General features: G+C 34.8%; 1 protein-coding gene across 5 annotated transcripts in view; it reads right to left on the minus strand.

Annotated features, from left to right (window-relative positions):
* Positions 1 to 1569: 1569 nt before the first annotated feature.
* Positions 1570 to 12579, minus strand: part of LOC111049667 (pickpocket protein 28-like) — a 111108-nt gene continuing 100098 nt past the window's right edge. Inside the window, exons 10-11 of one of the 5 annotated variants that reach the window (XM_039440021.1) lie at positions 6811 to 6902; positions 1572 to 1903 (exon numbers count right to left, since the gene is read on the minus strand). In XM_039440021.1, the coding sequence (XP_039295955.1) occupies positions 1740 to 1903; positions 6811 to 6902 (256 nt within the window). In that variant the 3' untranslated portion in view covers positions 1572 to 1739. Of the gene's footprint in view, positions 1904 to 6810; positions 6903 to 8635; positions 8811 to 12579 lie in introns of those variants that run through there. The other 4 variants (XR_005572796.1, XM_039440023.1, XM_039440024.1 and 1 more) reach the window with 4 other exon arrangements.

The following is a 12579-nucleotide window of genomic DNA, read 5'->3' on the forward strand; positions in this document are numbered from 1 at the left end:
TGGCCGGACACGTTTGAAAAGATCGCTCAGAGAGCGAACGGTAGCCACGCGTGGCTAGTATAGCAAGCGTTGCCGCGTGGTGGTGGCTGCTATGTGAATTGCTTCATTTGATTAGCTGGGAAGCGATGTTTTGAAAAGTAGCTAGCGTGCGTCCAGCCACGCACGCCACGTGCTGTGTGGAATGGCCTTACCAATTTCAAACAGCCACCTTTTAAGGCAGCATTTAAAGGTGATAATGCTGACAACATTCTCCATTTGCTATTTTCCATTCTCCATTCTCACCGTTATTTTGATAAAAAATTCGCACCCATCACGACATCCCATAATTCTGAGCGGAGTGAAATTCAAAAGAAAAACATATTTTTGCATTGTTAGAAATTTCATCAGAAAAATATAATTTCCTTCTAATCCTTCAATCCTGAAACTCTTCCAACACTAACTACTTGGTTATCGGGGATGATTTTCTACATCAAATTAATACTGTGGTTGAATCAGAAATTTTAGAAAGTTACTATTAACAATATAATTTTTTCGGATGGTGGGCCAAGTCTCAAATTATTTTATACTAACTATAGAAGGTCAACGTATTTTGAAGTCGTTCAATACCCCTGAATCAATGCTCAAAAATTCACCCAGTTGCGATACTTTCCCGAACTATTCGGCAACGCTACAATTTTTCGGATGGTAGGCCAAGTCTCAACTTATTTTTACAAACTATTATTGAGAAGGTCAACTAGTTTTACAAACTATATAGAAGGTCAACGTATATCCGAATTCTAGTCGTTAATATTACATCAAATATTACGGTATCAGCTACTATTTATAGAAGGCAGTGGCAAGGCAGAGAATCGGCAACGCTGTTCTCCTATCTTTCTCCACTGCCATTATAGCTTGGATTTCACTATAGTGGCATGGCTCACGAAAGTGTGTTCACAAGCGTGCTTCTCAAAACTTCTCCTGGGAAAACAGCTCTATAGCAACGACATGAGAGCCAGTTTCCGAGCTCGGATTCAGCTGATAATATACAGTAAGTTCTAGATTTTGAACAGCTTGAGTCAGAAAATTGGCTTTCCGAAACGGGGCGTAGCCGTAGCTCTTTTGACAATCTCTATTTTCTCATTTCTATCATTGGAAACGTTTTTCCATGACAAAATTAAACATTCTTATATAATTCGAAATATCTGAAACTTTACACTATTTTCTCTTTATTCTATTTTGCGTTCTATTTCTAGTTTTTCGAAATTCAATTCAAACGTGACTTCGACTTTGACTATGACTACGCTCCGACTAGTTGGATAAATCCCGAGCTCGGAAACCGGCCCTAAGTATTGAAACTATCGTTGAAATTAAATAAGCTCTAGCTTTGAAAATATTCCATGAAATTGATTTTCTGATTTTATTCTATCTTAATATCTGAAAACCAGGAATTCATTTACTTCTAGTTTTTACTCAATATAATGTTGAAACACCTGAAGAAGATCTACCAGGATCTAATTCATCCATGCTCCTCAGTCCACTGAAGATTATTCCCTGAGGATTGAAACTTGTTTGGTGAATGAATAACTCGTGGCACTGACAAAATATTATTTATTTCACTCTCATTTATGGGAACACAACATCTCTGTGTCAATAAGTTTAGAGTGAAAAACAATTAATCAGTCATGTTTCACATTTGCGTGAAAAATTCTTTCAATTGGCTATATATATGACTGTGATTTTAAAAGCAGCAAGCAATAGTCTCACACATTTAATTCTCCTAAATCATCCATCTCAGTGTCATTTCGTTCTTCTTCCTCCTGGGAATAATAATTGTTGTAAAGTCTCAATGTCAAGTAATAAATTATTTCAACCAGACTCAGAAGGCAAAAACCGTTAGTCAATCCAAGTAGTCCACCACAAATACCTGAAAAAAGCGAGTTGAAAACTGTGTGAGAAATAGTAGTAAGCCAAGAAATAATACATGATACATTAAAAAATAACAGAGAAGATAGGTATTTACTAATCAAAGTACATGAGTATCTGAGATTCTGATGTCTGGTTTCACCAAGCCGGTCATACACATCATACATGATGTTTTTACTTTCCTTGCCCTATTACCATAGGTAAGGAAAGTATTGCTTTCCGAAAAAAATTAAGGTACCCCAATTTCTAAATTTCTATACGTTTCAAGGTCCCCTGAGTCCAAAAAAGTGGTTTTTGGGTATTGGTTTGTATGTGTGTGTGTGTGTATGAGTGTATGTGCGTCTGTGTACACGATATCTCATCTCCCAATATTATCGGAATGACTTGAAATTTGGAACGTAGAGTCCTTGCAATATAAGGATCCGACACGAACAATTTCGATCAAATGCGATTCAAGATGGCGGCTGAAATGGCAAAAATGTTGCCAAAAACAGGGCTTTTCGCGATTTTCTCGAAAACGGCTCCAACGATTTTGATCAAAGTTATACCTAAATTAGTCATTGATATAAGCTCTATCAACTGCCACAAGTCTCATATCTGTAAAAATTTCAGGAGCTCCGCCCAATCTATGCAAAGTTTGATTTTAGATTCTCAATTATCAGGCTTCAGATACAATTTAAACAAAAACTTTCGAGTGAAAAAGATTGAGCATGAGAATCTCTACAATTAATGTTCAGTAACATTTTCACTTAAAATTAAAAATAAGCTCGAAATTCGAGAAAATGTGATTATCCAATTGCAAACTGTTGAGTCTATTAAATGATTCACTATGAAGAGATAGCAGACCTCGTGTGTCTCCAGAGTTATTGCCCTGTCACTAGCTGGTCAAATCTTTGAATAGTAGACTTGAGATGCGCGGGAACACTAGCGTCACGTGATCAATTTTCATAACGGCAAGGAAAGTTGTGTGAGTGCGCCACACCAGATTTTTGTTTTTTTGAAGATATGGGAATAATTTCTTGGTTGAGTAGGGGAGTTCACATTTAATTGTCGTGGAAAAGAGCCTTTTGAGAGTTGTTATCAAAGCCCCTGCGCGATCAAGACGTTTGAACATTATCAGGTCTGGTTTGATTTATAAGTATTGGAATTATCAATAGAAGCCATCATAATAGAAATCATATATTGTGTTCTAGTCTTCTAGTGCACTCATTGTAAAGCGTACCTGTTTTGACCTTGTTCAAATGTCTTTACCGAACTTGGTGGAACCGGACATGAGACTTCACTATAAACAGAGATGATATTATGTTTATCAGTATTATTGATCAATTTAATGAAAATATTCTACTACTACGTGGTGTGATTCTCTTTGAAAAGCTTGATGTGTATTATTTTATATTGCGCTTTTCTGTCGTTATGCACCGTGTAGCGTCCCACAAAAAGAGATGAAGGTAAATTTAAATATTGTAGTAGGAATTGGTTTCAAGCAAGTACCTGTTTTGAATGAATATTTGTCTCAATGAATGAATAAATAAATAAATTTTCGATTCCCACCCAAAAAAACTACTACATCAATAAAATTACAGAAATAAAAAATAGTTTACAATATTACATACAATAGTTAGTTGTGTGTTTTCTGTGTGGTAATTGACCTACTCCACTTTGACGTACCATGCTCTAGAGTAGGTTTTGTTTGTTTTTTGTGTGTGGATTAGTAAGTGTTTAGTAAGTCATTAGGTATTTAGTTGAAAATGTGAGTTGTTGTGTGGAATAATGTTTCTATGTTCTGTCTTCCCTTGCTCATCAACCAACTGTGTACTATTGTTTTGAACTTTCAAATTCATATTCAAATTTTATTTATTCCAATCACAATATTTACATCCAGAATCAATAAGAAAAACAAAATTCACAGCTTAGTAAGATGAAAAATTATTAATAAAATAAATACTAGTATGTTTTAATAGAGTAATTTGTGAATTGGAATAAAAAATACTACTTGCCGGAAGTATACAATACTCCACGTTTGCAAGTAGGAATGAATATCACTTCAATTCATTTGAATTCATGAATAATTGGAGGAAGAAGAAGAAGAGAGAAAGAAAAGACTAGCAACCATTTACTCTCACATTCACTCACCTTGCACACTTTCCAATAACAGCTCATGTTACTAATGCTTATTGCAAGCCACCAAAATTATATTTAAACTACGAAATAAAATTGAATAAGGATTCTAAATGGTCAAGCATAAGACCTCTGTGTAATCCAAGAAATTTTTTTTTGAAAACAAGTTGATTGTGAATCCTCTTGATTTCAATTGGAATGTTATTAAAAAACTTGGGGCCAAGAAATACTAACTTTTTAGGATGATTAATCTGAATATAAATATATGAATAAAGGTGACAGATATATTAAAGCAGTGCACTTATAATCTATAAATATTGGTTATGATATTGATTAATTCGATAGAAATAGTCATCCAGTGCATGGTCAGATTTTTCTTATAAAGTTTAATGTGTATTGATATTGAGTACTAGATGTATATAATTATAGTATGACTATAATACATTCTCTGTCTGGAAATAAATGGAAATGATTTTTTCCGAAACTATTGTACATTTTAGAGTGCTGCAGCGGTGGAAGACTGGTAGTGAGAGGTCTTGGGAACAATGTCGACTTCGAGTCATTTGTCTTCATCCTACTAGAGGTTTGTCACAGGATTCTCCGTGAGAGACGTTTTTGTTTTTGTCAGATTTCAAAATGCAGCACTGCCACCTCTCTCGATATGCAGTGTGACGAGGACCCCGACTTTTTATAAAATGTTATCACAACTGGTGATGAATCTGGAAGATCTTACAGACTTATAGGTGTTCCCGAACGAAACATTTTCATTGTTCAACAAGATTTCCTTAAAGGTCTGGGTTCTCGTCACACGAAGCTGCTCCATTTTGGAGTACTGCATTTTGAACTGTGACGTGATGATGTGTCACAAAAACGTCTCTCCCGGCAATGTCTGTAACAACCCTCTGACAGGGTGAATGAACAGCTACTATTTTCAATGGACAGTTGGTCATTGGAACTTTTTTCCGCCGCCATTAAGATTCCAAAATTTGAATTTTTATAATGTAACTTATATGGGATTAAGAGTAAATTGGATAGTCCGTACTTATTGAAGCATATTCTCGTGATTGCTAACTTCGATAAAATCTCTTACAAGTTTTTTTTCATATTCCCAATATAGTTTTGAAACTTGAAACAGTAAATGATGGATAATTACGAAGTGAAAGGTGCGTTACGAGCCTGAAAGCTGAATCTCCAAAAAATACCAGTTAGCTTTTAAAGTTTGTCATTTGACAATTTTTTTCAAATTTTACATTGTAGTATATTTCGTTCCACTGAAAAAAATTATCAACTTATCATATAGGTTTGTTGAAATATGATGAAATTCTCATGACAATGGATTACATTCTATTCGATAGATTGTTTTATTAGTTGACAGCAAAGAAGTCTCACGAAGATATTATGAAGCACAACATTGAATATAAATTGTTGAAAAGCCAATCATTTTTCTAGCTATACTTAGTTGATGGATTTAATAGACATGTGAACAATGATAGGGAAATTACAAAACTCATAACCATTTTCATTTTAATTAAATGATATTTCAAATATCATTCAATGAATTTCAATACCACTGCTCGTGGAATTGCAACACGAAGCTCATATAGAGAGTGGCCACGAGAAACATTTACATTTTAGAAATGGAAAAACAATATTGATTTTCGAAGACACTATTTTTTCAACTTGAGTAGAATAATTGTGAGTATATGTCATTTACTTTTCGTGAAGAAAATTATGTCTGGAAAGTGACGTCCTTCTTCCCTGAGGCAATTTTTTATTCTGTTCAGGAAGCCCTTCCATACTCATTCCTCAGTGATCAACGCCACCTCAGTACCTATCTTCACTTTCAAGTCATCTAAAGTTATTCTTATTTGTGAGAAAATTTGAAAGAGCAAATTCATCTACATAAATCCAGTACTTCAGATGTCTTGAAAGCGGCGATACGTACTGAGGTGACGTTGATTACTTGAACGAGTATGGAAGGGATTCCTGAACAGAATAAAAAATTGCCTCAGGGAAGAAGGACGTCAAATTCCAGAAATAATTTCCTTTGCAAGAAGTAGATGTTATGTACTCAAAACTATTTTACTCAAGTTGAATAAATAGTATAAAAAAATCAATAATGTTTTTCTATTTCTAAAATCTAAATATTTCTCGTGGTCACTCTGTATCAACAGTTATTGAACATGCTATGGGTACTCAGGACTGAAGAGAATCAATCGGAGAAGTCAAGATGTCTCCAATCAGCAGTCACTCAATCACTGCTAAATATTTCATGAAATGTTATATTCGATTGAGCCACAAAAAATATTTTGTGATTAGATTATAAAAAATAAGTCCAGTGAATTTATTGGATAAGAGAATACAATTATTGAATTGGCATTCATTTTTCTGAATATCTATCTAGATCAGTGGTTTCCAATACGTGATTCGCGGAAGCTCTGGAAGTGGTCCGCAAGGAGCCCGAGAAAAGAAAAATCGACGTTTTAAGCTTTATTAGTGTTTTAAAAACATCTTTATAGGTGAAGTCATCGTAAGTTCAAATGATTATGCTGCCAATTGTTGAAAGAAGTATTAAGTTCCAAATTTCCAATGCAATAAGATAGGATTATGAAGTTTGTTTGTCCAAACTTCGTTTATATATAGTAACTGTGAGTAAAGAACTGACTCGCAGTCAGCCTTGTTTCTGCTAGTCCCCCACAGCCGCAGCATTCTGGAATGTACAGTTGCGTTCGAAAGCATTCATTTACATTATTTTCCAGACTGAACTTGACTGATCTCTCTAGAGCTTACCAAGAAAATTGGATAGTCCGTATAAAGCACTACGTTGACTTGCAATGAACTGAGGATACTTGAAATGAATTTCTAATAATGAATATGATAAACTGAAACAACGAGAAAAATAAGTAGAGTCTATAAAATTCCAACATTTTATAATGATACAGTGTACGCTCATATAAAATGTAGAGTTATAGGAGCAATTGAGACTCTAATTGAAATTCAAATGAAAATTGTATCAAAATTTATTCACAGAAAGTGAAATTGAAATGTAGTTTTATACAATACCTCTTCAGAACTGACACGCTGTTTTGACAATTTTACATAAATTCACTAATGCAGATAAAGAACAATATTTGAATTGGCTCGTATGATCAATGCAAACTCTATGTTAAGTAACAGTACTGATCTTGGCACTTCAACACCGACATGGAGTCATTTATTTGATGAAATATAATTTTCTTACAGACTGAACAGTTTCATGAACTCATTTCCAATAGTCTTCAAATATGATATTTTAATACCTGAAAAATAATTTATTTCATAGGATAAATGACTGCATGATAGTGTCAAAATGAGAAAAATCTTAAGATAATCGTGGATTCCCAAATATATAGTCAGTGAAAATATAATAAATTCCCATGAGTTTTGAAGGGACAATTCATATTCCATGAATATATGGAATATACTTATATGGCCGATTTGAATGTTTTCCAAATTCTTACCCAATCCGGCCAAGCGGGTATGAATACTCCCATTAGAACTCATGGGAATAATATTCCCACTGTACCGGACAGTCACTGATACTGTTGTCAAAATTCACTCTGAGACATCACAAATAGGAAAGGTTAAAAAAAACCACTATCATTTTTTATCAGGTTACAAAATATATATGCTTATAAACTGGGAACTGTGTACTCCCCTAATCTTGGTGGCCGGGAAGCTGGAAAACCCCCAGCCCAAATTTGTTTGAGGTTCATCTATGTCTGTCGTCATTGATGGATTGTGCATGAATCATTTTATTCCTATCCTGGACTGGACTCTGAACTCTGTATTTACAAGCATGAGCAGAATGCTGTGGGTCTCCACACACAAAACAGAATTTCTGCTGAATTTTAGTTGTTTAGTCTCTGGAATGGTGAAAGCCTGTTTTCTATCAATTGGTATCCTATTAAATTTATTATGTCCTTTCATGTGTTTCACAAGCAAAGCAAGTATTGGCTTGCTGGTTAGAATAATTAGAGCTGAATTGTCAGTGTCTGTACAAAACAAACTCGGTGTCTCTCAGAGGGATCTGGTAATCACACACTGTTGAAAATACATCCTGCTGTTGATTTGAGGTTACTAAAGCTATTCTCTCAGCTGTCTCAATTGCTGATTCTAAGACCTTGGCTGGATGAATTCGTAGATCTAGTCCTGCAGCACCTTGTAGACCCTGTATGAATGCTGTTAGAACAGTTCGTTTTATTTGTGCTTTTACCCAAGCGGTTTCCTGTAGGTCTGCTGACATGGAAATAGCCTTCAATGCCGTCTGTAAACATCTATCACCAAATGCTCTAAAACTTTCGTCTTTTTTTGTGCTATGCTACTAAGAGTGAGTAACCACCTTTCGGGGTCGCAGATTTCCTCAAAACTTTGTATTAAAATTTTTCTATAGTCCTGAAATGTTGTTCCCTTCTCTAATAGCTCCGGGTGTGCCTCTAGACAAGTTAGCTGGCAGCTCCGGTTGTTTTCAACCTACAAATAATAAGTTTCATATCTTCATCTTTCCAATTTCTAGCCTTTCCCACTAGTTTCATGTTTTGTGTGAATTGTTTAACATTTTGCTCACCTGCTTCCCCAGAGAATGATTTAATTAGGTTTTGTAGCAATAAATCTCTCATTGTCAGAGTTTCTCTTTTCTCTTCATGCATCCTCTCACAGCTATAATTCACGATCTGATTTACTATAGGTTTCATCTCCTTTTTTCTGGGCATTTTGTTTACCGCTGCCACCAATGTAAAGAACTGACAATGCTAAAAATTAAATAGAAAATTACACTGTTTAAATTGAACTATTCTTCAATAAAACTTGAACATAATGACTAATCGTAAACAAGATAAAAATTTTTTAGTCTAAAGGGTTGACAAGGGAACGGATGCTTATGACATGGAAGCCATGAAGGGGATTCTCTTCACAATTCAAGATTTTTCTTGGCGTAATTTTGTGCTCTACAACATGAGACGAGGTAAACCGTTTTATCTTAAATAATAGATTTCCAGGTATACCTAATAACAAATTGCCTTGCATTTGACCAGTTGGTTTCCATGTAACAACCTGTTGGTGATAGTATTACTCAAATGGGGATCTAGCGAGGGCAAAAATGTACATTGAGCAGATTAACTGCACAATGAAGATAATATAATGGAACATAAAGAACCTATGACCTATGATTCCTCATTCTGGAGGTCTCAGAACGAGTTTCAACTCATCTACAAAACATTTTATACAAATAACGAAAGTGTGAACTTTCATCAGACAAAATATGAGGTGAAATTTCTTGATAATGAATGCTTATTGTTAATCATTCTTTTTTGTGGAATACTCGATATGGACATTTCGAAATCTAATCAAGGTTGTAGAGAATTCGCCCCTCTTCTCATTTCACTTTAACGTTTTTTCAGGATTCTACTGATGAATAAAAAAACAGCCTTCAAATTGAGACTGATACATGTTTGAACTTGCTATTAGTTGCCTTGATTCCACTTTGAATCATTTCACGATTTGAAACGAAGGAATTAAACTCTACAAATATATTCAGCGATATATTATTGAAATCGAATTTAAGGAAAGCTTCTGCTCTAGAATTTAAAACCAATTACAATTTTTTATCATCATGGGTTTCCAAAATAAGCACCTTTGAATATGAAAATTAGCCATTTTTTATGACTGAAAATGTAGGTTGAAGTACAATCAACGATGAATTTTCATTTTTTAACCGAATTTGACTTATGATAGCCTACGTAACTTTGAACCGCCGTGACGAGATTAGAAGTACGAGCTGTAGTAATGAGATGAGAAAAATCTTTATTAGGCGGAGCTAGGACTTTTAAGCTCTCTCTACCATTTTACCTCATGAAAGATCCGATGATTAGGTTATGAGTATTTGAAATTTTGATCCTTGATGTGTCCTTATACGCGCCTATCCGCTAGGAAAATAATACTAGGAATCAAGTGAATCTTACGGGTGATTCTAGTCGAGCATGATTTCAGAAACCAAGATCATTATGTAAAAAACTCAATGTGAGAGCAATGCAGTTAATGATGATGGTTGAAGCTGAATTAAATTGGGTGTTTCCAAAATTCAAGGAGTAGAACATTGTCATGAGTACCTGCAAATTTCTCTAAAATAGAACGGTCCACCTGGTATTAGGTAGTAGAGCTCAGGATTATTCCTAGAGGGATTTTGAATCATAAATTTGAATTTTGGCAATCGGAAGATATAGTTGTATGAAAACGGAAATTTCTCTGGGTTTTGTTATTTACGAAAATCGGAATCGTTTTTGAAAAATCTGGTGTGGTACACTCACACAACTTTCCTTGCTCATATTCGAAACTACGATCAGACTTTTGTATATGTGTATATATAATTGTTTTCAGAGTACTTTTTCCTTTGTGTAAATTGTGAAATTCAATTATTTTTTTAGTCGTCATTTTTTTAAAGTCATCAAAACAGCTGTTCTACAGATGAAATATCTCGACTATGTGTTCTTTTTATGAACTGCTCTACCTACCTACCTCATGCACGAGAAGGAGGTTACAAAGTCCATTTCTCAAGGATGGGGTGGACCCCCCATTAGTTTCCCAGAAAGGAGACTCATGCCAGTTAATAGAGCTGATAAATAACTATACAGAGTATGAATTTGAAAAAAATCGGTCAAGTTATTTTGAAAAAATCGTGAAAAACATGGTTTATTAGTAATTATCCGTCATTTTTCTCAAGAATATTACGGAGCTCATGAAATTTCCCCAGAAATGAGACTCATGCCAGTTGATAGTGCTTATGAATATCTATCCATGGTATGAATTTGAAGTAAATCGTTAGAGCAGTTTTCGAGAAAACGGTGAAAAACATGGATTTTTAGTCATTATCCGCCATTTTTATCAAGAATATTACAGAGCTCCTGAAATTTTCCCAGAAATGAAACTTATACCAGTTGATAGGGCTTGAAAATAGCTCTCCATGGTATAAATTTGAAGAAAATCGTTGGAGCCGTTTTCGAGAAAACCGTGAAAAACATGGTTTTTTAGTCATTTTCCGCCATTTTTCTCAAGAATATTACGGAGCTCCTAAAATTTTCCCAGAAATGAGACTTATGCTAGTTGATAGGGCTTATAAATAGCTATCCATGATATAAATTTGAAGAAAATCGTTAGAGCCATTTTGGAGAAAAACGTGAAAAGCATGGTTTTTTAGTAATTATCCGCCATTTTTTCCGCCATCTTGAATTGAATTTTATTGAATTTCTTATTGTCGGGTCCTCATGGTATAGGGACCTTAAGTTTATAATTTCAAGTCGATCGGTTAATTAGGAATGGAGTTATCGTGTTCACAGACATACACACACACACACATACACACACACACACATACACACACACACACATACACACATACACACACACAGACCAATACCCAAAAATCATGTTTTTGGACTCAGGGGACCTTGAAACGTATAGAAAACTTGAAATTGGGGTACCTTAATTTTTTTTGGAAAGCAATACTTTCCTTACCTATGGTAGTAGGGCAAGGAAAGTAAAAATTGTATCTTAGGGGTCAATGGTGATAGAGATCTCCAAAGTATTTCATTCCATTTCTCACCAAAAAAAGCGGGAGTGTTTTTTGCTGTCCAATGATTCAATTTGATAAAAATCGCAGAAAATTGGAAAAAGAATCCGAAAGTCCGAGGTTTTTAAGGTATTTTCAAAAAAGTTCCAGGACCAGAAGGGCAACTTTGTATTCAAGCTGCAGAATATAATACTCCAGAATAATAATTAATGGCATGGAAACATTAGCGTGTTTGGAGTTTCTTCCAGCAAAAAGTACCTGGTGACTTAACTATGAATGAATATTGATGATTTACTCTTTTGTTTACCAAATTCCTTCACATCTACTTACATGAGATGTAAGCTCTATTATTATCATTAGTATTATTATCCTGTTTGATGTTTTGCTTGATCACTCTTCCCCTGGGCTCCGAACCCCAAAGGAGAGTGACAAGCGATTTTACCAGAGTGACTGCTCCACATGTCCATGTGGTAAACAATCATACTGGGTCCGTATATTATTATTATTTTTTTCCCCTGTTTGAGGTTTTGCTTGACCACCCTTTCCCTGGGCTCCGACCCCCAAGGAAGAGTGACAAGCGATTTTTCCAGAGTGACTGCTCCACATGTCCATGTGGTAAACAATCTTACTGGGTCCGTTACCATTAAATCGTTTGCTCTGAGTAGATGTAATGAACCAAGAATGACAGCCTTCTGCATCTGACCTGCAAGTACAGCAGCAGGTCTCTCACAGGCTGGAATTATTATTATTATTATTATATTATTATTATTATTATTATTATTTTCATTATTATTATTATTTTTATCATTATTATCAAATCATTTGTTGACCATCTTTAAAAGGGTTATATAGATTCGTCAATCAGTCTAAACGCTTCAGTCTGGATTAATAATATCAGTCTTAGTTGCTCACAATGAGCCGTAAATTCCGCAGTTGAATATGTGGAGACATTCAAT

Source organism: Nilaparvata lugens, chromosome 13 (genome assembly GCF_014356525.2).
Source record: "Nilaparvata lugens isolate BPH chromosome 13, ASM1435652v1, whole genome shotgun sequence".
NCBI classification, from domain to species: domain Eukaryota; kingdom Metazoa; phylum Arthropoda; class Insecta; order Hemiptera; family Delphacidae; genus Nilaparvata; species Nilaparvata lugens.